This window comes from Ptychodera flava, chromosome 14 (assembly GCF_041260155.1).
Source record: "Ptychodera flava strain L36383 chromosome 14, AS_Pfla_20210202, whole genome shotgun sequence".
In the NCBI taxonomy this organism is placed as follows: domain Eukaryota; kingdom Metazoa; phylum Hemichordata; class Enteropneusta; family Ptychoderidae; genus Ptychodera; species Ptychodera flava.
In genome coordinates, this window is record NC_091941.1 from 545,220 (window position 1) to 572,981 (window position 27,762).

The 27,762-nt window shown below is 34.8% G+C and overlaps 1 protein-coding gene across 1 annotated transcript in view; it reads left to right on the forward strand.

Annotated features, from left to right (window-relative positions):
• LOC139148883 (protein cappuccino-like) overlaps positions 1–25,526 on the forward strand; it is a 30,482-nt gene extending 4,956 nt beyond the window's left edge. Inside the window, exons 2-16 of the mRNA XM_070720311.1 lie at positions 5,750–7,675; positions 8,308–8,459; positions 9,036–9,177; positions 12,371–12,432; positions 12,713–13,404; positions 14,065–14,209; positions 14,575–14,724; positions 15,509–15,588; positions 15,758–15,887; positions 16,702–16,774; positions 17,181–17,254; positions 18,154–18,334; positions 19,130–19,274; positions 20,208–20,357; positions 20,658–25,526. Of these exons, the coding sequence (XP_070576412.1) occupies positions 5,863–7,675; positions 8,308–8,459; positions 9,036–9,177; positions 12,371–12,432; positions 12,713–13,404; positions 14,065–14,209; positions 14,575–14,724; positions 15,509–15,588; positions 15,758–15,887; positions 16,702–16,774; positions 17,181–17,254; positions 18,154–18,334; positions 19,130–19,274; positions 20,208–20,357; positions 20,658–20,784 (4,116 nt within the window). The 5' untranslated portion in view covers positions 5,750–5,862 and the 3' untranslated portion in view covers positions 20,785–25,526. The remainder of the gene's footprint in view (positions 1–5,749; positions 7,676–8,307; positions 8,460–9,035; positions 9,178–12,370; positions 12,433–12,712; positions 13,405–14,064; positions 14,210–14,574; positions 14,725–15,508; positions 15,589–15,757; positions 15,888–16,701; positions 16,775–17,180; positions 17,255–18,153; positions 18,335–19,129; positions 19,275–20,207; positions 20,358–20,657) is intronic.
• The last annotated feature ends 2,236 nt before the right edge of the window (positions 25,527–27,762 follow it).

The following is a 27,762-nucleotide window of genomic DNA, read 5'->3' on the forward strand; positions in this document are numbered from 1 at the left end:
CCAATATTTTCCCTTGGTTTAGATTTCACTTATGGGTTGTTTTCTCATTATTTTGTGAAGTATCAATCATATCTTAAAATAGATGCAGGAATTTGTTGATAAATTTGATCAAGCATGGTGTTCCTAATGTCATAATTTTTCTGATAAATTCCTTCATTAATTAATTTCAAGAATGTCACCCTCTAGAATGATTGACTTAGTCCTACTTCTCATTTGTAATCATATGAACAATTTTTGACTCAAAACATGTTAGCTTTTGAATGTTTGAAAATCAATGTGAGATGTTTGTCTATGTTATCAGAGGTGAAGTCTTAAAAGTCTCACATACTGGACCACATGTCATTTTGTCCTTGAAAGAATCACAAAATCACTTCAAACGACAGCCTTCAAGTGTTGTCCAAACTTATAAAAAACCAGCATTTTAAGGTTGATATGACAAGAATTGCACGTTGACAAGTACATTGTTAACCACCTGTTAAGTACTTTCTCAAGTGATGATAGACAGCTGTGTTTGTAACCCTGTAAAGTCAAACCTTTGCACTCAGGTATGGTTGCAAATTACCATCAGGCTATGATCTCTTTTGCTGAAACAGAAATTTGTCCAGAGGGGAAAAACTCAACCACAAAACATGCAGAGATCTTTTTTTGGCATTCAATGAGTTATTTACATCCCTATGTGTCAAACCCTATAATGTAAATCAGCTCCCAATGTCTGCGTGCCAATAGGTTATAATGAGTGTATTACATGTTATTAATCAAAAGTGCATCAGCATCAAGTTACAGTGTAAATTAGGTCACCTTAGACAACAGATTATTGATATCAGCTGTATTTCTACCAATCATTTGGAAACTGTATTAATTTCTGAAATAATGTTCATTAACTTTACAACTTTCTAGAATTGTACATGTACCAAAGACAGCTGAGCCAGTCCTGCCCCACGCTTGTAGCCACTGCCAGCCTATACAGTCTGTACCAAAATATTTGTAAAGTGAGTTTAATGTTTAAAATTTGTTTCAAGGTCACATCATAATAAAATAAAGCATTGATCATAATATGTATATGTTATATCTCTTTAAATTGACATAAAATCTGTCTTTTATCACTGCCTAGCCATTGACACAATGCAGTCATTGCTGACAAACTTGAGTCTTAACTCTTTCATTACTACAGTTTGGCCCAAACCCATTGTCATATTGATTGTGGGACTTTTACAGGGCAGTGAGGGTGAACAGATTGAGAAAGCAGATGTAGCATATTGTTCCACACATAGCAGTTCTCAAAAAAAATTAAAAAAAATTAAATGACAATCAATTTGATATTGTCATTCCAATCTTGTATGTGTGATTCCTTTCAACACTGTGGTTCAATAAAATGTATTTGTAATTGTGGAGTAAATCCTAAAACGAACAAAATCTCTTATTATAGCTTTGAAAAGAGATGCATCATCCAATGCACAAGTCTTCCATCTCCTTTGTAGCAGCGATTTATTGTCTGTCATTAGCCGTGAGTGCTTTACACAGAAATGTACAGGAAAAAGTGAGCTGAGAAAGCTAAGTGGTGATGGGACTGTGATATTTAAGGCTTTATTCCAGGAAGCATACAGTAAAGGCAAATTTTTCACAGTGCAAATGGATTTCTGGAAAAGAGTTTGTAGGAGGAAATGGCATTAAGATAGTGCACTATCACAAGTAATTGTGAATTCCCTCTCTGTAGACAATTGAACACCTTTCCTGAAATTACCCGTAATACTGAATTCCCAACCTGCAGACAATTTAACACACTTTTCCTTAAATTACTCTTCTCCCACTTTGCTCTAAAAATTGAAAAATGACTGGCTACAGGATTTTCTTAATTTCTAATGAGATTGGGTTTTTTGAGAAATGAAAACTTGATACAAATTGTGAACTGTACAACATTGAAATCCCCACCGTTCTGATACAGTATTAGGGTTACATGTTTTTTTTCATTTGGCATGGATGGTGAAAAATTTGTTTGGTATGGATGGTGAAAAATTTGTTTGGTATGGATGGTGAAACATTTGTTTGGTATGGATGGTGGAAATTTGTTTGGTATGGATGGTGAAAAATTTGTTTGGCATGGATGGTGAAAAATTTGTTTGGTATGGATGGTGAAAAATTTGTTTGGTATGGATGGTGAAACATTCAGTGATGTCTTGATTTTCCTGAGAAAAAGCAGTTTATTTTTTGTCATGATTCTGTTCAGCACAGGAATTTTCATAACTATACTTTTACAAAATTTTGCTCTGTAAAAAGTTTTCTATATGGAATCAAAATATGGTAGTATTTATGCAGTGTACAAAAGATGAATTATCGTCACTGTATCAGTAAAAGTTAAACTGTATTTTTGCAATCATGATAGCCTGAGATAACACATATTGATCAAACAGTCAAGAAAGTTATGAGATGTTATACATTGTGGGTAGTAACAGTCAGGTAAATATAAACATGGCCAAATTTTGATAAAATTTTCAATGCATAAGCGGTATTAATGTTGACCATGTTACATGTACTTTGAAAAACAAGTTAATCCAAGGATTAATAACCTGTAAGGCTATAAAACCACATACATGTACATGTATTGTAGTGAGTTTTCTTGACTCCATCATTGAAAACAGTTGATGTTAGATTTTCACCAGCAGTATGAAGTCCAAGGCTCAAATTTGACAAACAAATGGAATATAATGACCTGATTTGTAACACATAAAATGAAATAGTCTAATATCACAGGGAGTAATGTGACTATCAGCATTTTGACTTTCTCTGTACTTACCAACATTTCCAATATGAAATGAACTAGTACTGGTAAAGGTATTTATTTTTCATGGAGAAAACAAAAAGAGCATTCATAGAAAGAAAAAAACTTGTCACAGTTTCCCACAGTCTTGTTATACCACTAGCATGGCCAATCATTGCAGAATATTTAATGCTTTTGAAGACAAAGGGAATTATCCAATGGACATTGTTTGGAAAGCAGTCAAAATGAATTTCTTGTTACCCCTTTTCCTGCCAAGTCCATAATTCACCACCTGGTCAAGATGATTAAAATCAGTGAAACACAACATATTCCATACAGTGTATTTTAATATAATACTGTACATTTGAAAGCTGTTGAAAACATAAATACTGTAAACTTGATTTTTGGACTAAAATGCTATAACATACCAAGCCAAGTGGGTGAAAATACGTCATGTTTTGGCTCAATACCGCTTTTTACTGACTTGGCTGATGGGGGAAGTGATACTGTCTGGCAGGAAAAGGGTTAATTAATGTAAAAATCAGATATTATGATTAAGATGTCATATATGTAGATTTAGTTCATACGTCAGTATGATGTCCAAGACATAGTCAATGAACTACAGGAATAAAAAAAAATTATGCTAAAAAAATGTAAATTAACAGTGGTATTTACATAAAGTCCAATAGTACTCTCCAGTGTTAATTGGACAAATTAATAAAACGTACATTAAATTCATTGAACAAGATTTATTAATTTGTAGTGAATAGAGAAATCTAAAAATATCAACACTTTGTATTCAAATTGTAGCGTTACTAGAGAACACCATGTACATGTATGAAGTGATACTGACATATTGAACCTACCGTGTCTAGCTAATTACACTGTAGAAATTGATCACAAACTACCAGTATAGCATTGAAGGTGTTTCAAATTAATGTCAGATGAAAATTGTTTATTTATAATATTGTGTTATATTTTCAATTTCCTGTGAAAGTATTTTTATCATAGAAATGGAGCTTTATTGTGAATTACTTGTTATACCAGTTACAATTATGTGATGTTAATTTGTTGATCAGTGCCAATAGCTAAAAAAATTGTCCTGTCATATGCATGCATGTAAAACATTAGCGGCTGTTTGGATATGTAGGTGTCCATTATCTGTCTTTGGTTTGTCTATCTGTGAGTGTTTACATATGCTCTACATGTTTGATATTGACAGAATCTTGGAGAAGAATTTTACTCCTCTTGGAATGATTGAGTGTTATTACCATGTCAGGTCAAATTGATCAAATTCAGGTCTGTAAATTGTAGTTCATATTTTTTTGTGGTGTGAATTATTACACAGTATAGCTATCAAATATGAGACGAATACTGTGGACCGTGGCAATCGAGCAATATGAATAACAAAGACCAAAATTAATCGATTAAATTAGGTTACATGTGTTCCTGCTGTCTCATCTAATATGCAATATGCTAATTACTGATGCTAACAATTGACAATGGGGAGTCTGATATGCAAATTAGGAGTAACTACACATGAGTCAATCTGCTGTGATAATTCAAAGCCTAATCAAATGAGTGAGAATAAAACAAGCATTGGTAAAATTTTCTGAGTGGTTGTAATGAAGCAAACAATTCACTGTGTATCTGATATAATGATGCAACATCCTCTAATATACTCTTATAGTTAGAGTTTGTGTTTTGACAACAACATTTAGTAGGTTTCTGTCTCAGAACCTGACAGATTTTTTTCTTTCTGTCCATGGCTTTTTGCCATAATAAATACATACAGCCATTATTCTCCTTCTTTCAAGAAAATATTTGAAGAGTTTTTTAAAATTATGTGAATATATTAAGTCATCCAAATAGTACTTCACAAATTTTACAGACTTTGCACAAAACATACAAAAAATTGAATTGTATATTGCAAACAGAAAAAACAACATTGACATACACACAAAGAAATGGGGAAAATACTTGCAATTAGTTGGCCAATAGAAAGATTTATTTAGGACAGAGGTAACATGTTAACCACTTCATGTAATTCCACCTTTCTGACAGTAATGTAATATTTTCCTTCTTGAAACAACTCGAATAAAAACATTATAAATACAAAAAAAGTCATCCAAATATCAAAACAGTCAAAGAAATTTGCATAACAGTGTTGTGAAACATCAAATGAAATGGAATGGTACAGATATGTTGCATCAAGCTAGACTAGAGAGTGTTTTCATAGGTAATTGAGATTCCAATATAAATACGTATACCCAAATATTAGATTCATTCATAATCTCTGTCATTATTTGTCAATTTACTGTCATCTTGGACGTGTGATTTTGGTGCTGATACATGCAAAAGCTAGTACCAGTTAACAGTTCTTGAACTGTTTCCTATAAACGGGGTACCGCTTTGGACAACTGTTACCTAGATAACTGCTACGTGCCACAGTCCCTATAGAGGGACTGTGTACGTGCTCTGACTGAGACAAGTGACATCACGGAATTCTGTTTGTTCAGTGAAGAAAATGGATGATTTTTGTCAGAAAATACATACATGTATTTACAGGCCAGATTGGTAACACTTAGTATCTTTTCCTTACAGTATAGATCACAAGTCATCCCCATGACAGTTTTGCTTTTAGGGGAAATATACTGTTTTTGGCAACTTACAGTCCATGTGGAAAACAAATATATGCTGTAACCTTTGTGGCCTGTCAGTATTTGCATAATGTTCTACTTTCAGCAACATACTGCTGTGTACTTGCTGTATACAATGCCATGACAAAAAGAGAAAATGGTTATTAAATTTAGTCATGTGTATAATTGTACATTTTGAATCTGGTTGGGACCAATCTTCTTTCAATCAGTGCTTTAGCATGATGTAGCCAGGTGTAGAAATATCTTACACTTAACATACTGGTACACTTTTGAAATATTGCAACATGTCCCTTTAATCAATTATTGCTTACTAGATCTTCTTTCACTTTTACAGGTATGATTACCAGCAAGTTGAATTGACACAAATTATTACGAACAATGGAAAATCATCACACAGCAGTGTGTACAACAAGTATACATTAGTTCCTTTGTGAACTCTTTGCTAGAATGGCAGAACAGGAAGACAAAAAAGAAGCCAGTGATTTCAGCCCTGTGGCTTACTGGAGGAGAGATCTACCAGCACTCAGCCCGGATGACATTGATAAGATATTCATAGATGAAAAAGCTGTCACCACTGGCAATCAACGAACAGAGACTGAAAGTCCTGTGGAAAATTTATACTGGCAGTTGAAAGAAAGCCGAAGTGTGAGTAGCTGTGAAGATGACTCTGTAACGTCAGTGGAATTATTGACAGCTTTTGATCATCAACATGAGGGCAATCAAAATAAAGCAATATTGTCTGACAGGACTTCCAGTGGTGATGATGTCAGAAGGTTGAAAAAACAAGGGACAGTGGAATGTTGCAGTCAGAGTCAGACTCCAACTGATTCTACTGGTAGTATCTCAGAGAAATACAATGAAAGTTTACATGAATTCTATCAAGTTCATGATGAATTGGCACTGTGCCAGCCAGACCATCCAGCACAAAATGATGAAGGAACTGATGTGAAAAATTCAATAACAACTCAAAAAAATGACAACTACAACTCCATCAGTGTCAATAATTCTGGAGTGCTAACAGAACATGCAGCCACTTTTGATATTCAGAGAGAAAATGGCAGTCGTAGTTCTGCAATGCAAGATGGCAAGCAAGAAGTTGAAGCTTGTGACAAACCAAACCAAGGTTTGTTGCATGGGAAAGCAGCCAGACCAGACAAACTTGTTATTCAACCACAGGACATTTCCACAATACAGGAAGAGAGTAAAAACCATGACAACAGTCAAAATGATTTAAACTCTCCTCGAAGTAAATTTCGAGTTATAAAAACTGATTATCCCATCACTACAAACAGACATCTGATTTCTCCAACTACCGGTTCAGGCTACAGTCTTCCCTTGTTAGAGCCTGGACTCAAACGGAAGAAAGTTGACAGTGACTCGGTGGCATTTGTTGGTGTGAACCCTTCTTCACCGCTGTCAGAAAATGTAAATCAAAGGAGTCAATCAGAGAGCGGTTCTCAGAAATCAAGAGCGGTGTTTCGGCCACAGAGTATCGCGCCACGGATGCGAAGGCGAATGTCCTTACAACAGATACTTCAAGACAATAACATGGTGAATAATGTAAAGACTAAAGTATTCAAATTTAATCAGTCCATAGATGACAATCTCTTCTCACCAGTTGATGTGACATCTCCAAATGAAACTTTCAAATTTGGACAAGACGGAGACAGCCAAAAATTCTTTACAATTGGAACTTCTCCGACTGAACACCAGAAAAAAATAGTTTCTCAGTCTTCTTCGGAACTTGAAGATAATGTATTCAGTGAGAGCCCCAAGAAGGAACACCAACCAGTCACAATGAAGAGAATGGCATCATCAACGAGTGAAGAGAAAGTTAGTCCTCAATCATCATCAGAGCCAAACAGACAAGGAAGCAAATCAGGGGAAAAATCAAGTGTAACGTTTGTTCAGTCACCGGATTCCAAGATGACTCCAGCCGCTACCACGGAAACAAGGCCACAATCACTGTTCAAATTCACTCCACAGCAATTTAAACAGAGAAGAGATGAAAGAGTTGTCAACAAACTATCAAGAACCCAGTCAGTGGATCAGACACTTTCCATGTCCAAACACAGTACCCCTACAAGTGTGGAGGGACCTTGGTCCAAAGAGCAACCGGAAAAGACAGGTTCTTGGAAAAATCAGTTCAAGAGTTGGCTTTTTGGTGCTAAGTCTGTTGACAGTTCACAAGAACCAAAAACACCTGAGAAAAGCAAAGTGGATGTTAAAGTCAGTTTTAAAAACATGGAGAAATTTGAAGGTAACAAAACATGTCATTATTTCTTACACATGACAGTCTTATGACACAATTTTTTTTTCTTCTGAGATTGAAATTCAGTAGGAAAAAACTCATAAAATTTGCTTGTGTGGGAAATTAAGCGTTTATCAAGAACACTTTTTGATTGTGAAGTGGAAAACAAGAGTCAAATATGATGGTGCAATCAGACTGCAAAGTGAAGACTTGTTTTGACAAAAAATAAAATGTTGGAAAGTGTACACATTCAACTATATTATATTGTACATCATTGAATGAAATTTGAATTTGTCAACAGCTACAAACGCTGTATAACTTCAAATAAACATATTCATTGGAACAATCTTGCACACTGTACAGACCGTTGAAGTCATCTCTACATCCTCCCTAGAAAGCAAAGAGATTTCATCCACGAAAAGATTAAAACACTATTTGCAGTTAATGTTGTATGTCAGTCAAGATGGTAGAAAGATTTGATATTTAAATTTTCATGTTTATCACCCTGTGAGGTAAGATTCCATGAAAATGAATCTTCCAGTCAATCTTTCAATGCGTATTGTCAAACCATACCACTGTATGGTAGTATTTGCCGAGCTTGTACATGTCATTCCTATCAATTTATTTTCATTTGGTTTTAGGAAAGATGTTGGTAGACTGGTTGTGTTCTTCATCAGGTATTGGTGACCAACAAACCATGAGGTCAACGGCTTTGATTTTTTGCAATAATTTAGTTGAAATTGGAGTTTTAAAAGCCATGGAAGAAGAACCAGAAAATTTCCACAAATTCAGGGTTGGTTACAATTTGTGAAACTTTAATTTTTGTACGGAGTATGTTTTCTTTGAAGAATTCAGAATACAATTTGGATTGTTTTGTATGTTTATTTCTTTACCCAATCAGTCGATATGTGACCTGAAGCTAGGACTATGCATGGCCTGTAAGACTTTTATGAAATACTTTAAAATTGACATTAAAACTGTGACAGTTGCCATTCTGGTGCCTCTGCGATAAGATGATGACGATATTTTCACTTTGCCCTACCGACAAGTTGAAATACTTTCATAGATGTATGTCTTTAGCAGTCAAACATGTTACACAAAAATCCATAAAGATAATGTCTCAGTGTCAAAGCAATGTTTTAGGTTTTGTGTACCATGACTCTTTTCAAAATTATCCTGAAAACACTCTTATCTGGTTTCAATGCAATTCCAATTATTAAGAATGGAACAGATATACATGTAAACATTACTATTATTATTCTGCTAAACTTCAGTTATCTCTTATACATTTGTGGATGTGTTTTATGTGTGCTGAAAGAAAATGAAGTTCTTGTTTTTCACATTCAAAATTTCTGTATTATTCCACTAGATTGATGCCATGTATTGCTGGTCACATGGTTCATCAAACAACCAATCAGCACAGATTACATCACCAGGACGATTGGCACAGGTATGGCCTCCACCACAATCCGCCCAGTCAAGTGACGCTGGCCTCAAGTACACTGAAGCTGGTATGTACTTAAATTATGGCAGTATTTTTGTAGGATGTGAAAATATGAATTTATCTAAAACTTGCTGAAAACTCCTGCCATCCAGTATTGACCTCTAACACTTACATTTTCTTACTTTGCTGTAACCCTATAACCAGTTTACAGAGCAAGGGATTTACAATGTCACTGAATCGTCTCTAGCAAATTTTCATGATTTATATGAATGTATTAAACCTCATAATATTGTAAATTGAAATCCCAGTCACAATTTCACAATGCAGCATTTTGCAACATGAGCAGAAACATTTTTTTCCAATTAATATCAAGGTACATGTAGTGTTTACTCATTAGAAGCTGCAGTATGTAGAGTGCCATATATTTGTTCAGTAGCTGCCTTACTTGAAGTTTACATTTGCAAAACGTTGATTGTAATGTCAGTGAATTACATGTATTTACAGTAAATTGCATCTCTACTTTGAGTTCAATCAAAAGAAGTATTGTACACTACACTAAAAGCCCACATCTCATCAAAACTCATATGAAAACGGGTCATGTAACCCCAAGTTGTAGAGCTCATTTCAGCTGCCAATCAAAAGGTATTCCGATTTATTTGAACTCCAGTTTACATCATAATATTCTCTTCTTCAGTGTAGTGAAATGCCCCTAGGTGCTATTCATTCCCATTGAATGTTTTTGTGAATTAAATTCAAATTCAAACAGTAGTTTAATTGTCGTGAAATTTGAAGGTAAATACAGGCATATGCATTACCTATGAATTTTGATGAAGGAGAAACACTGAGATATTAGGCATTCAAAATCTCTCCCATGATGCTTTTATTAAGAATTGTCAAGATAGTTACTATTCATAACATCTCTAGTTTCTACAACCTCTATCTGCAAATATTTTGTACTGTCATTTAATAGGCAGACAAATACAATATTTCTTAACTGTAGACACTCAGAACAAAAGTGGCACTGAATACTGAGGCATGTATAATAAAGAGAAAGTTTCCACCGTGATCCTCTATTACCATACATATGATTGCTATCTTTGCATATATGTAACTATAGTTTCATCTCTCATGAGATGTAGTGCATCAAGGCAGACTAAAAGTCCTGTTTTCATATTATATGCTGTTCCACTGCAAAGGGAATCCGACCACAGCAAACACAAATCAGTGATGCATTTATTGATGATGAACACTCAAAATATAATACAAATTTCAACTTGGTTTTCTGAGGGTTACAAGGAAACTACCCATCCCTGAACTCCTATTCATCAAGCAATGAAAAATAATGTGTATGTATGATCCTGCATTCCTTCCAATCAACACCAACCTACCCATTCAAAATGGTAACTATCAACCAGACAATCTCAATATCCTCCTTACCCAGGGTTAGTTTTACTGCAGGCTTATCTTTCTCCACCACAGTCTGGTAAAACCCTAGCACTCTATTGGCAAATTCAACCAGTTTATAGGGTAATACGTGTGAGAGGATTCCAAATGGTTAACAACTTTCCTTCCCTGTTCATCTTGTGTGTCTCTTTTTCTTTCTTTCCCATCTTCTGGCATAACTCCTAACTTCTTCCCAAATTGTCAAATCTCAGTATTAAGGAAAGGTAAGATGCTGTCTTCCAGTGTACAAAGAGAAACAAAATGCATGTATTTGTGATTTGGTCATCTCATAGAAACAATGGATGTATATTCATATTGAAGAATAAATCTTCAAGCCAGCAAAGTTCCTAATGGAAGCGTCATTTATTTAACCCTTTCCCTGCCAGACAGTACATGTATCACTTCCCCATCAGCCAACTCAGTGAAAAGTGGTATTGAGTCAAAACTATACATATTTCCATCCATTTGGCTTGGTCTGTTCCAAAAGCTTTACCGGTAGTCCATAAAAATGATGTTTACAGTATCTGTGATTTCAAGGGCCTTCAAATGTTCAATCTTTTGTTAAAATGTGCCACATTGGACATATTGTGCTTCATTAGTTTTAATGAACTTGACCTGATGGTGAAATGTGAGCTTGGCAGGAAAAGGGTTAAAGTTAAATGTGACTCTAAGATTTCCTATCAAATGAAATTTTTAAACTTTGAATTTTCCAAACAATTTGATTTTATTGCTGTAAATGTGCACCATAAAAAAGTGAATGAATTGCTAGAAAGATGCACAAAAACTTGCTAATGAAAGCTGTGGCTTCTGTTAGGAATATTGTAGTTCATGTAGATGTACATCAAATTATACAAAAAATGTATTTGCCATATCCAGGTACCAGCATACACCATTACTTGTTTGTTTCCCTGAGGGGCTGTGATATGACTATGAGTTGCCCCAAAAACAATCCATTTCCTTTGGCTAAATGTTTTTCCCTAATTTGGTTGTATTTCATTTTGTGAGGTTAACAACAAGATATGGTTTTGGTCTTGTTTTGTTTGTTTGTTTTGTTGGGGAGGGAACACAACCCCTCAGGGAAGCAAATGTATGCTCTTGCCCTAATATGACCAGTGAATGTGCTTTACGACATACCTTGTCCATATTGCAAATGAAAAATTGTGAAATTCCACCCCTTTCCACTTGTCTCAGTTGCAGATTACACTGCAATCTTCATTTGCATGTTCTTGCATAGATGACACTGTCAAATGTATCCAGGTAATAGTTGTCCAAACTGTTACCCAAGTGGGTAACAGATCCAAAACTGTTACCCAATAAATAGATGTTTGCATATATCAGTGCCCAAAGTAATCATCCTACATAACTTTAAATTTGATGAAACTTTACAGAGATCATGGATAAGGTGTTTTGTAAATTTGAATATTGCATCATATGTCACACATCAACGTCAGCTGCATGTTAATTTGCATTTTCTGACTTTGCATGTACCGTCGCTTAGTTAATGTATCGTCTTGCATCAAAAAATTAAAATGTCAAAATATGAACATCATCATATTTGTTACATTTCACCTTAAGTCAAAATTAGGAGTATATGCTGTAAAATATCATGAATATAAATTCTAATATATGTCATTTATGAAACAAACAACGTCAAAATTTCATTAGCTATAGTACTGGGGTCATGTGAGTTTGCAATTTAAGTGAAATATGGCGCATGTTTAGTGTATTCCACTGTCAACATTCTCAGTGTACATTGTGTAATCACCACAGCTTTTGAAACAAACATTTCCTAATTTTGTTTCATTTTGTGTTTACAGAACACCAGCAAATTGTTATGGGTTTGAAGAAACAACAGAAACTTGAGATTGATAAACTCCAGGTGAGATTAAAACTAGTTTAAAACCATGGAATACATATATATATATATATATTATATATATATATATATATATATATATATATATATATATATATTACAATGAACAATATCAATGCATCCGAAAGTTGAACAACTTCGAGGTTTGACAGTATTGGTGAAAACATGAGCATTTTTATACACATCTATCATTTTGTAATTTTTCAATATTGCATATATCACACATCAAGTTACTTCTCAAAACATTAAAAATTAAAATGTTGACATGTTTATCTGGACACAGGAACAATATGAATTGAGTTTGTTTCAATTGAGAGGGGAGTATGCCATGAGGACTGTTGAGTTGGAAGATGGACTTACAGAATGTAAGAGAGATCTTGCTAAGTATAAGAAAATTGCTGATGAACTTGAAGCAAAAGAAAGGAAAGTGTTTGTTGACAGTGCAGCACAGACTGATAAGATTGAAGTCAAGATCAAAGTCAAACCAATATCACAACCTGATGAAGAAGTTGTTGAAGAACTTCCACGAACTGGACCTAAACCTCAAATAGAGTTACCAACCACGGGAGATGCTACAGTGTCCAATGTTCCTGTTTTGTCATCATTAAATGCATCAGAAACAGATCCTGCCACTGGAATACAACCAGTCCCTCCGTTATCATCTCCAACAGAGGGAATACCTCCACCACCTCCCCTACCAGTTGGAATACCCCCACCACCTCCACCACCACCCCCTCCAGGAGGGATACCACCACCACCTCCCCCAGCACCTCCCCTGCTAGGAGGTATACCACCACCGCCACCCTCCCTTGGAGGAATTCCCCCACCGCCAGGAGCTCCACCTGTAGGACTATTATCTTCTCAAGTGATTCAAGGACCAAAAAGGCCGTACATTGAACCAAAAGTTGTGATGAAATCGCTGTATTGGAAGATTATCCAAATTCATGAAATGGAGAAGATCTGTGCCAGACAGCGGTGAGAACTTTGCAAATAATTGTGTATCTGCCAATGCTGTTACTCACATATTGTACTACTATGACAATGTTTGCTGTGGCACAATTGGATTGCCACTCAGGAACAAGTGTTTGCGTTTCAATGCTACCACATCAATATAGGAATAATAATTGTTGGAGTCTAACCAGTGCAAAGACATCGACACAAAACTAGTGTTTAAGAATTACGGAGAGCCTTTATCATACTTGTCCTTCATGCCATATTGGTCAAATGGTCTAATTGCTAAAATGCCACATCATCTGATTACATATTCTGTTGACCTTCACTGTTGATGATGGAAAAACCACTTGTTTGAAATTGAACTATCACTCTTCCAGGTTTAAAATGACTTTGAATGAAAATTTCACAATTCTGATGGTTTTTGACCAACAATTATCTTTTTATCAAATTTTTAATGCATGTATTTCCTATGGAATAGCTCAAATGCATGTAGCTTTTTAAAAAAAGAAGATTGTTAGAAGTAATTGCCTTCAGAGGATTTCCACAAAAGGATCAGGCTTGCATATTAATTTGTATAATTCTCACATTGCTAGTGATGTCAGAAGTAATTTTGAAAGTTTTCTCTGAGCTTCACACCAGACATATTTGAATTGTTTTCTTTGTTTTTGATGTCGATTCCAGTGTTCAAAGAGATCCTGCAGTTTGGGATGAGTTGCAAGATGTTGACTTGAATACTCAGGAACTTGAGGAATTATTTTCCAAGAAAGCAGCTGTGAAAAAGAAACCTCTGGCAGACAACATGAAAAAATTAAAAGAAAGGAAAAAGGTAAATACAAGTAAAAATTTCAATGCAGTTTCATTGGATACATCATCCAAGGAAAATCCCTACCTCTGACTGTCAATGTTACAATTTACAGATCGGAAAGTAATGATTTTTTTCTTTTTGGTCATTTAAAGTTTAATTCAGTTTATCTGATGCAAATAAAATTAATCTGTTTGAAAATCTCTCTTATCCTGGTTCTCTGAAGATTCTGTTCATAAAAAAATTGATTACACCAAGATCTCACTGAACCAAAAACAAGAATTTGTTTACTCTGAATAAATTGAGAATGCTTTGAGATGTTCAGAATTTGAATGTATAATTATACTTCATCCATATCTTAAACCCATTACTGCATGTTGTTTTTGTAGGTTGCCAAAGTTCTGGACAACAAACGCTCTCAGAATATTGGTATCTTAATATCAAGTCTTCGTCTTGATATGGATGACATCAAGAAGGCTGTCATGGATGTTGACACCTCTGACATTGACATTGAGATTCTGCAGTCGATTTATGACATTGTGAGTAGGTCAACAGATTGCACTATGGCTAGAGAGACTGTTAATATTTGTTGCTATGGTAAGGGGGTATTTGGAAGATGGATACCAGTCTTCCAGGTGCTTTGTTTGTGTCTTTGCGTGGACACTATTTCACTAGAAAGTCTTGAAGTACCATATTGAGGATGCATACACTCCAAGGATTAAACCTGGAGCTTGAATGCACAATGGTACAAACAAAACCACTTCACAATTAACATGCATTGAAATATGTACATTCCCATATGCATTTGTATGCATTGGTTGTCTATCCCATTATTACATGATCTCTTGGATGTTTGCATCGCGTCATTTTTATTTAAGAGTAGAACCATACCTTTTTGATACAAGAAAATTTTCATATGACATATACTGGTACAGTATAGAACTGACGTAAATAAAGTTTTACAAATTCCTAAATTGACACAAAGAGTTTAGAAATTGCACAAGTTGGAGGATGCACTGTTGTACATATGTGACTACTGTACCTGACAACAATGATTTCATGTTTCAATGGAATGGAGAGTATTGGAAATGTGAAACATTGTCTTTGAAACATCAGTCTTGAAAAATACTGTACAGGAAAAGTCTTGTGTAGAGGATGAGGGTACTGTACACATCATGTCAACAACATTTGTAAGCTGATGGGTTTGGATGTGCTATATTTGTAAGAAAGACAATCACACGTGTATCATATTCCTGAGATAGACTTTGTTCCACTCCAGGTCTGGAATTCTTTTAACATGTTCTTACATTCTGGCATTTTCAGAGACCACAGTCCGATGAAATCAAAAAGATCAATTCTCAGATAACAAAAGATGAAGACACTCCCTTGGACAAACCTGAACAGTAAGTTTTGTTCCATCAATAATAGGTTTACTTTGTCACTCTCCATTGCCCAGTCAGTTGCAATGATGACGATATCACAAAATCCAAGACAGGGTACCACACTGACTGCAAGAGTATCATATCTGTACATTCTGACATTTATAATTACTGTATTGTGTTTCATCCACAGATTTTTACTGCATTTGTCAGAAATTCCGTGTTTTGCGGAGAGAGTTCATTGTATTCTATTCCAGTCATCATTCAAAGAGAATATCGGCTTGCTGCGTGAAAAGTTGTCAACAATTGGTCAGATTTGCCAGGTAAAGTCACTTTTCAGCAAGTTTCATATAAATCAATGAAGAAATAATCAGAGATATAATGACATGTTTATACAAAGATAAACTCATTTCAGCCCTACCTGAATGCTACAGAACTTGTTGCCATGAGAGTGAATTACATTATATTCATACAAATATCTGCAAGTTAGTACTATGGCAGAATGTTTGTTTGTGTGTTTATATGTAAACACACCTCTCTAATTTGTCCTGAAAAATCAAAAATCAGAGTATTTTGCCCTTTTGGACATTTTACTTTTCGGGTTTATCTTACTTTACGAATGTCATCTTTTACATGTAATACTCACAAGAAAAAAATGAATGTATGTGTACAGCCTGTTTTCTGTGTTACACTTTGGAACCAGTTGTTGACAGACCATATGCAGTGTTTGTTGCAAGGTTTTCATGCAGAGGTACAAACTCTGGAAGACTGTGTGCAGCATAAACTAAGATCTACAAAATCCACATGCTATCATCAAGCATTGAAAGTGAAAGACTGAAACTTATACTCAAACAAACTTTTCTTGATGAAACTTCCAACCATTCTTTTAATAAAATATTCATAAAAATCATGGGTCTCCATGCAATGTGTGGTACTAGGAAAATCTTCTATACTCCAAGAGCTTCAAAAGCAGTAAATGAGAAAAGAATTGTAAAAATTGAGTGAATATCTGTTCCCGAGGCACAGTCCATTGACCTTAACATAGACACCATAGTATTCAATGAGATAGCCCATCCCTTGCGATAGTACACTAACAATCTATGTGAAGCCATCAACACTTTTCTTTTCTCCACACAGGAACTGCAATCAAGTAATAGCGTTCAGCAAATTCTTTGTTTAATTCTAAGTCTTGGTAACTTCATGAATGGAGGTAAAATACTGGTTTTTGTCATTGTCATCTCTCAATCTTTCCAGCTGATTGCCTTCCACAGCTTTTCTCTCAGACTTGCCTCAAGCGAGGGAGTTTAAATTTTTCAAAAGATTAACTTATATGTAGACTTTAAGTTATTTTGAAAAATCAATGTAATATTGATACAAATCTGTCAGTAGATACAATTTTTTCACATCCACTACCATTAGCAAATATTCCCCAGTAACAAAACCATATGCATTTGTTTCAGATTGAACAAACTGTGAGGAACCAACATCAATCATTAACCAGACTAAAACCCTCATAAATTATGTATTGAGTCATTTGTGTAATTTATAAATCTGTTTGTAAGATTTGATGATACTAGAATTCAAATATCTGTAATCAACAATACTTATTGTTACAGGAAGTAGAACCAGAGGACAAGCAGATGGCTTTGCACTGGATATTCTGGCCAAATTAAAAGATGTGAAGAGCTCTGTAAGTGGTGTCTTTTTCATCAACTCCACACAGCCACACTGACCAGTTTTCAAAAATATCTGTCATTGTGATATCAGAGTGTCTGTTCATAACACTGATTAGCCTGGTTTATCCTCTTGCTTAGCTTTGCTGTCGTAAAGACAGTGTCAAATAATTTCATCATCTCCAATAAAATCATCTACTTCTCTTTGATACAGACTGAGCTTTCCAATACTGCACATCTCAATACTGACTTTGACATAGTTATAATAGGTGTCAGTAGTGCGCCCTCTACGACAGCACGACTACTGCAACAAGGACATTCTTTTTGATTCAAGAAACTTGTTCACATTACATGTGTCTTAGTAAGGCTAATATTGAGAAGAGTATAAAACCATTCTCATTGAATTAATCTAGGAATTCTGTGTATGCGTACATGTACAACTATTGATTTGTAACTCAAGAGAGAGTTATGACAGGTCTGTTGGTTGGAAAGGGAGTTAATACCCAGGATAATAGAATGAGTACCATTATCTTCAGATTCAGAGTGCTTCAGATGTAAAATATAAATGACCATTTTGAAATTTGTTCATGGCTTTAGTGGCTTATTCATGATTGTCTTTCAAAAGAGGGATTCGCATTTAAGATTATGGAACTTCATCGAGGACTTTTTCAAAGACTTTTATTACTTATTCAAGTACAGTCAACAAACCCTATGTGTGTATAACATATAAAGGATCTCAAGTTAGTGGTAGTACATAGCTGAAGACAGTGAACATATCGCACAGTATCACTTTACTCAATGGACATAGAGCAATACCACAACTAATTCATCTGCATTGCAATCATCTTTTCATATGAACCATGCCATTCTTGAGCTTCACTGACTTTGTCAATTAATTTCTCCAATTTTATCCCAGGACAACTCCACAAATCTCCTTCAGTATCTTGTCAAAATCTACATCACCACGTTTGATGAGGATGCAGGTACAGAGAAAGCCAAGTTTCCGGTTCCACAGCCGTCGTCTGTAGACCAAGCTTCTCTGATTAAATTTGAAGACATTCACAAAGAAGTGAAGAAGATTAAAAGAGAATTGGAAGGTACTTCAAATTGGCATCAATTTAGATTTGTCATGCATGGTGCTTATTCCTACGTAAAGACAATAGATAATAAGAGATTTTGTATTGCAACTTTCAAAGAATAGAAGAAATTTTTATGTCAAGTGAATACATTTGTATGTAATTAATCATATAATAGAAGTTGTTACAGTTAAAACCAGCAGAGAATGAATTATGAAATGGATCTGAATGTTATCACACTTGACAATGTGTAATTACTTTGAGAACTTGTTCCTCAATTTGCCACAGTAGTGAATATACTGTATGGTACACTTTAGATACAGGCAATTGTATAACATTGCTACACCGCCCCATGTCACATTATATAGCAGCTGTACTCTTGTCTTTGCCTTGGTAATTCTTCAGTAGTTTTTTGCCCAAAAATATCAAAGATGAAAAAGAGACCTAATCATTTTACCAATGGTTGAATACTCTGAACCATTTACTAAATGATTTAAAATAGTTTCTTTTTCTTCCAGAAAACCACACACATTACACACACACAATAAGCAGTTTCTATCAGCTGACTTGTTTAATTGCTGTATCTAAACATTTACAATGGAAGCCGACATTGAAACAACACTATCATCTGTATGTTGTTTGCCGCAACTTAACTGCAAGTACTGGTCCTGTAGTAAATTTGAAACAACTGCACAAACCAATAACACAAGTGAGATAACATTTAGATCAATTTCATTGTTCATTTTAACTGGCTTTCGCTGTAATCATTATTCTGCTTTTTTGATACAAGTAGAATATTGTTTGTGAAATTTGCAGGTTGCAAGTTGAAAGTTGACAAAGTTGTACAAAACTGTGAGGAGGATGAGCAGCAGCCATTCAAAGATAACATGGAAAACTTCATCATTGCTGCCAGAGATGAACTCCATACAGAGGAATTAACACTTGAATGCTGTCAACAAAAGTAAGATTTCTAGTCAAGACGCAATCCATTATGTGTAATGTCTAGTATTAAGTCTGTCATTTTAATCATGTGACGATTGTAAATGATCATGTGACATGTTAGAGTCAGTCAATCCTGTAAACATGAAGACATCTTCTTTCTTAATAGTCATGCTGTATGGATCCAGCTCTTGTAGTGAGTTGTCATTCATGTAGGCTAGTTGGCAGTCTTTAGATAGTCTCCTTATCACCACATCCACTTTCAAGACCCACCACACACCCGTTTTTACAACTCACAATGCAGACGATATAAATGGCATTCTGCCATACTGCCCTTCAATAAAAGAAATGATTCTTGACTCTAGGGTCTTTTCACAGCATCAATTCTTACTATTTGTCAATGACACTTGGAATTCATACATACCTTCATCAACAGTTGCCAGTGCTTACTTCTGTTGTATCTCAAGAATAAGTTTAGTATCAACAGATGAATCAGAAACTAATCTAATCTTGAGATGGAGGTACATTATTTCCAGAGAAAACTTAGCAGAAATTTATCAATTTATGTATATTTTGATTCCCACTGCCTTGTATAAACATGACAAAAGACACTGTAGGGGTTGTAGCTGTCCAGTCTATCATCTGTTTGTATGTATGTATTTGTGTATGTCTTGTGTGTGTGTGTGTGTGTGTATATGTATGTATGTCTATACACTCAGTTTTCTCAAAAATGGTGACAGTTATCAGCATGAAATATGGCATATACTTGTACTATGAGAAAGGATGGAATTTCTAAGATCTTACTGTCATAGCTCCAAAAATATGCAAATGAGCTCAATAAATGTGAATATTTGACAAGAATCATAATTTTCGGGAAAAGTACTTGCTCTAGTTAATATAGTATAATTAACCATCAGTATTATATCACATCTCTGTCTTGCATTGAACTCCTCAGATTTCAATTCGTTGTCAATTTCTACTGCGTGAAACCCAAATCCGAAGGTAAAGAAGTTACTCCGGCTCAGTTCTTCAGTTTGTGGTCACCATTCTGCCGAGACTTCAAATCAGAATGGAAAAAGGAACAGCAAAGAATCACTCGGCAAAAGTAAGTCTTGTCTTAACCCTTTCAGCGCAATGGTTTGTCCCTGATCCATTGTTATTAATGTTGATGATGGACCTGTTTACAGGATATTAGGGGTGAATAGGGTAACCTAACCAAGCATACTTCTATCATCTCAATAACACTGGTCAATGTACATTGAACTGTGACCAGCATATCTTTATTGTATGAAGCATATGATTTCATTATGCAACACACAGTTGTGATTTCTTTGGTCATTAGAAACTTTTGTGAGAAATTATCTTAAAGAAGTGTAAAATGCAAGACAAGTCTGTTTTCTTACAGGATGGATGAAGCCCAAAGAATAACAAGACAAATACAGGAGGAAAAGAGGAAAAGTTTTTCAACATCAGCCGTGAAAAGTGGAGGATTGAAATCCAAGGTTGCCGCTGCTGCCAAAAGAAAAAATTGATCAGAAAATCAAGAGATACTGCTTTGAAAATGAGTACTAAGTCTAAAGTGTTGACAAGTGTTTATAAAGATGTACATGTGTTGATAATAGCAGATATGAATGATTTGTGCGATAGCTAACTTTTGGAAAAATTATTACAACTAATTGGAGTGCCCTTATGCGTATTGTCCGGCCGTGTAGAGGCAATGTCTTCCAAGTCGCTATTGTGAAATGCTTGAACAGAATGATTGTTATACTTGTTGCTTAATGTGGCAGTTTGTAAAGAGTACAATATGATCTATAGGATAGTAGTTGCAGAACAGATCAATCCCCAACCTGGCAGAACTCTTCAAATGTAAAATATCTCTATTTACAGACATCTTAATTTAACAGAGTTTGGAACTTCCACTCTATTGTATAAGTTTAAACACAGAGTGTGTAAGATTTTAAAATGCCAAATCCAATTATGGTAAAAGTGATCCATTTCTTACTATTTGTATTATTCTTCTGTTACTCACCATTTTATGAGTTCAAGTACCTAACTTTTATCTTCCTTTCAATATTATTATTGTCATTAATTATTTTAAGTTCATATACAGGTTTTTTTTTTCAAATTTGTTTGATTAGTTATCAGTATATCTGATTGGAAGATTTTTCAGGGAACTTTACATTTATAATTATCATTCCATTTTATCAAGAAGTTTCTCAGCATTTTTTTTCATGTACATATTTATACATATCTTTATTTAATGAGTATCATTTTTCCCTTCAGTGTATAATCACTTCAAGATGTAAGTCTCAACACCATGGAATTTGCATAATCAAGATTTGTTATTCAGAATACAAACAACAAATGAAATAATTATATCAAGAGATGTTTTCTACATGTCTTCGGCTGATAGTTTCCCACTAAACCAACAATTCTTTCTTTCCAAATTCTATTTATGCAAATCAATTTTTTGTACAAATCTCTTGTTGTACAGTTTACAGTATTTCTGTTAGTGCAAGAGTACATGACATAATTACATTAGGGCTTTTGTTTCCCCACAACAAAGCCCAGTGTTAATAAGAGAAAGATAGTGATTGGCCAGAGTCATAATAGTAGAGGTGTGTTGATTGGCTGCAATTTATTTGCAGAAGCACAGCGATTGGCTTCAATAAGTATAGTAGAAGCGCAGTGATTTGCTATCACAAAAGTAGAAACACTGTGATTGGCCGTCCTTTTAGACATTGGTTGGTAAACTTTATATCTGGTTATGTGCAGCAAGGATGTACTTAGTAAGATACATTATTTTAAATCATTCAAAGTGCATCAACACTGATTTTCTACATGGATTTGTCCCGTCATTTAGCTTAAACATGAGAACAAAATTAGTGTTTTAAGGCAAACAAAATAGTGTCACTTCCATCGCATTCTTTGTTGTAATACATGAAGGCAGGACATTCTCTGGTATATTACAAATGAGATTGTATTTAATATACAGATATATGCCAAATAATATGACCAGTCTAGATATAGCTGTATTTGAAAACTGAATATACCGTATATCAGAGTGAAATAGGAATATTATGATGTTTTGGTGACTGAAAACATGATTGAGATAATTTGTTTGATCGTCGAGACAAATAGCAATATAGGTACACTGTACGATTCACACATTTAGTGTTGCCATGAAATAGGAAATGCAAAATAGAAATAGGAAATTGATCAAAATGATCATAAGTTATCACAAATACAGGACCAATTGATGGAGAAATCATTCCATGTGTAAGAAATGAAAATTTTCCATGGTGCAATAATGTGAGATACATCAAAACATTTAAGTTTTGCCAGGCACCTCCACCAATTTTCAGGTAAATGACGTAACTTTTTATAATTTATTACCTTGAAGAGAGATTTCTAAAGAAACATAAAACCCTCAACCATTGTTTTGTGTGACATTCATTTAAAAAGACACTTGTGAATTTCCAGGAAGTTATATAAATGAAGATAAAAGTGAAAAAGTGTCACTTCCATCGCAAATCAAAGGACACTGCAGTCTGAGCAGATCCTGATTTCAGATTTTGTAACCAAACAACAAATGCATTTCACATCATTTGAAATCAGTGCAGTGAGATATTAACTTTAACAATCTGAATTTTTGTGAAAGATTTTATATTCAAATGCTACAACATTTGATTGATGCTAAAACAATACCGTAATTCCTAAATCTTAATTTGTTTCAAATTCATATCCAGCCTTCAAAAGTTGGCAAGTGTGGTTTTTTGTAAAGCTAATGTGCTATTGCGGTAACTTTGACAAATAAGATCTGGTGCTATTTATACATCATTTGTGAAATAACATGAAAATCACTCTCAAAAAAGTCATGAGATTCATCAGAAAGAATGAATTATTGTAGACTTGTGACTTTTACCAACTAAGCATCAGACAAACAGCATTTTGAAAAACATACCAGCTTTATTTTGTCGACAACACAGTCACGTATTTGAGACAGGTGTATTTCAGAAGTGTGTACAAGGAACATGGTAATATAGTGACAAGAAAAATGAAAGAAGTTGTCCACTGCTATGTATATGTAACTACAAAGAGCATCTGGTTGCAATATTACCAATCGTACAGATGCATGTATTTTCCTATCATTGTTTCAAACGGGAACTTATTGTAACCATGGTGCAGCATTGCAGTTTGCATTACACACATTTGAACTGACATGGATTTAACATGCATACAAGTTATGAATAATGAAGTCACCAGTGAACCATGTGTCCAACTGATTCTGCATGTAATGATTGTTTGACAAGAAAAACTGAAGGATATTTTAGGATTTGTTACAAAGGTGTTGGATGTAAGTTCTTGCTACTTTAAATAGCCTTTGTCTTGTGATATTAAAGGGGCAAATTCCATATTCCAATGCATTCTGGGTAAAAATCTACTTATCACTGAAGAGCTTGAGATAGTGATCTAATTAATACTTTTAACACTAATACAATAGCTTTCACCTCAAAAATTTCTATTTGTCCATGAAATAGCTGAACTTATGCATGTTTTCAACTTTTTGGCATTTCTGGTATGAAATTCCTGTAAAATCTAAAATTTTGCTTTTGCTTCTGTAGTCTTATGTGTTTTACCTGTAGAAATCCACCATATTGAAAATAGAGTCGACTGCCTGAGACTGTTATGACTTACTTAGGTGGCAAAATTGTATTTAAGGTAATGAGAATCATAGTAAGTTTCAATGGTGCTCTCTCATTGGTCAATGCCATGGAAATGAAATCAACTATTTTAAATGCTTGAATATTATTGGATAAGGAGTATTTTGACATCACCACTTTGTCATTAATTGATGACAACAAAATGGAAGTGCCTACTCATGGCTGTGACAAAAAGTAACAGTCTTGTCCTGATGTCATCATGACATATGTTGTGTGCAATATAACTTAGGGTTTGCTTTTTATGGGACCTTTTTGGGTATTAAAATGTAATGTTCATGTATTCCATAGAAATCTATGTTATTTAGCAATATTGATAATATGTGTGTCATTGAAATCAATGGCCATTTACAGTGAATGGGATGTGGGCTGTTAGTAACTGCAATTAGACCTGTAGTGAATTCAAATACATCAACTCCAGTGTAGAACACATCAGAGTAATACTGGTTGGCCAAAAAAGGAAATGGTTTGTTGCACATACTGGTGATGATCCAGACTAGCCACCTTAGTCTCTGTTTTTCACACACCGCTAAAAAATAATATGAATGATGCATGGAGGATGCCCAACAAAAAATACTTGTTTTTAGCATTCTTTATAGGCAATTTACATTTCTTAAAACAAATGCTGAGGTCTTGTTGTGTGTCACAATTACAACTCCCTACAAATAATTCCACTTCTAATTTTTTAACATCAGCCGGTACTTGTTGGCTAAGTCCAAAGTAACGAGAAATATCACACTGAGATACTGTTTTGGTGAGAGATGTGTGATTAGGAACGGCCAAGAAATCTTGTTTGCCTGGCTGCAAAACATCTGTGAATATTTCATTTGTTTCCATATGCAAATTATTAAACAATATTGCTGAAAGTGATGTAATGGACAACTCTGATTAAATTTTTTTTTATGAAATGTATTGTGTTATTTTCAGACATGTTTGCTGTATACCACAGAACAATTGTTCTCATAATCTGGGCAAACAACTGTAAACAATAACGATTTTGAACAAAAAGAACTGCTTAAGTGCTTTGGCTGTGCACCCTCAAAAGACAAATTTATGTTAGTTCACATGACAAACTTGTTAAAGCATCGTGAGAACAATAAGCATTAACCACATTTACACTCCACAGTGTTTTATTTCAAATGCTTGTGTATTGTTCTCTAACTCAAATAGATTCCTAAATAAAGAATTGCCTTTGTCATTATGAAATTGTCAGTTGAATAGTCCTACTTTGAATCAAATTACATAGAAAGATGTTTTGTCAATTTTTGTTCCCTTTTTAAGTTTCGATTTGTGTGTTTAGAATGTTTTGATAATATTTACATTGCTAGTTCAAGATGTATATCTCAACGTCTGCAATAACATTCTTACAGCTTTTTGATATGATTGGGAGTAGGCTGTTTCTGTCGCTTCCAACAAATTTACCAGATCCACTTTCATAGACAAATGTAATCCCTTTTCCACATACAAGGGTGTATTTACCAATGTTAGCCATGTGCCTAGCAACAGAGAAATGATGTAGTTTATTTAGATAACAGAAATAAATGTATTTCACCTGAAATAAAGTTTCTCAGTTCATATGTACATGGCAACCAGGAAATGGACCGCAATTACACGGTTGCATAGTCTACGACATCGATATTCATACCATGGTCTGATTTGTCCACCGTGACAATGATATTCATACCATGGTCTGATTTGTCCACCGTGACAATGATATTCATACCATGGTCTGATTTGTCCACCTTGACGATGATATTCATACCATGGTCTGATTTGTCCACCGTGACGATGATATTCATACCATAGTCTGATTTGTCCACCGTGACGATGATATTCATACCATGGTCTGATTTGTCCACCGTGACGATGATATTCATACCATGGTCTGATTTGTCCACCGTGACGATGATATTCATACCATGGTCTGATTTGTCCACCGTGACGATGATATTCATACCATGGTCTGATTTGTCCACCGTGACGATGATATTCATACCATGGTCTGATTTGTCCACCGTGACGATGATATTCATACCATGGTCTGATTTGTCCACCTTGACGATGATATTCATACCATGGTCTGATTTGTCCACCGTGACGATGATATTCATACCATGGTCTGATTTGTCCACCGTGAAGATGATATTCATACCATGGTCTGATTTGTCCACCGTGACGATGATATTCATACCATGGTCTGATTTGTCCACCGTGACGATGATATTCATACCATGGTCTGATTTGTCCACCGTGACGATGATATTCATACCATGGTCTGATATGTCCACCGTGACGATGATATTCATACCATGGTCTGATTTGTCCACCGTGACGATGATATTCATACCATGGTCTGATTTGTCCACCGTGACGATGATATTCATACCATGGTCTGATTTGTCCACCGTGACGATGATATTCATACCATGGTCTGATTTGTCCACCTTGACGATGATATTCATACCATGGTCTGATTTGTCCACCGTGACGATGATATTCATACCATGGTCTGATTTGTCCACCATGACGATGATATTCATACCATGGTCTGATTTTAAATTGTTTGATTTTGATTGTTCTCTAAGAATTCTTCTCAAACACGGACTATATATATATATATATATATATATATATATATATATATATATATATATATATATATATATATATATATATATATATATATAGTCCTTAAATATCTTATATATATATAATATATATATAAGATATTTAAGAAGTCGAAACTTTCCATCACAGGGAAAAGGACGATGACCTGGATTTCAGGGGCATGGAGAGATGGAGTAAACATTTTACTCGCAGAGAATCATGGGAATGTTGCTGAATTAGCTGAAGGCTCTGAAGGCTATATTTAGAGGCTGTCGGAGAAAATTTATGAGATGGTAAATTGTTGATAATATGGTTGCTAATTTATGTGAGAAAATTCTCATTATATAAGCATCTGTCCGATTAGATAAACGTGTCTCTTTGGGACCAAGTTTGTTTATGAAATTAAAAAAAGCCACATCCGTCGCTCTCAGGGTAAATCTTTCAACCAAACTCATCATTGTTAAGGTCTCATTCAAGTACTCAAACTTTGACCTTGAAATAACGTAGAATAAAAACCGTATGTTTGCCGTGATATTGGCGTCATTTTTGTTAAAAATGACGCAAGAAATAAAATAATTTTTCGAAAAAGACGGTAAGTGGGAAAACAACCACCCAATCACGTGTCCCCGTGCAGCGCAATCGTTTTGAATTTCAGCTGGACGTAAGGTCGGCAGATTTGAACATTTTCGCGAGAATACCAACCAACCTTCGCCATTCACCTTTTACAAACTAATTCACATTCGGTAATCTCAGTGTCTTCTCAAGCCAGGAAACGATGCTGCCTTTATCATTTGGAAAGCTACAAAACACGTGAACGTCATGCATCCACTTCGTAACGTGGTTGTTTATTAAGATCAACAAGCTCTTTTCTTTATCTTCTTTCAGCCGACTGCAACATTTTATTCAGCCGACTGCAACATTTTATTCAGCCGACTGCAACATTTTATTCAGCCGACTGCAACATTTTATTTAGCCGACTGCAACATTTTATTTAGCCGACGATTCTCAAAAAATACACATCAGTGTAAATTAATCAGTGCAGAGCGAGAGATTAAATCGTGTCAGTTGTTGAATTGAAAATTTGTCATTCGATAAAACGACATTGTTTCGCTCCACCTCTCAAATATCTTTCTTCATCAGCAATGATGCAACCAAACTAAGCAATTTTCCTGAAATAGTGTG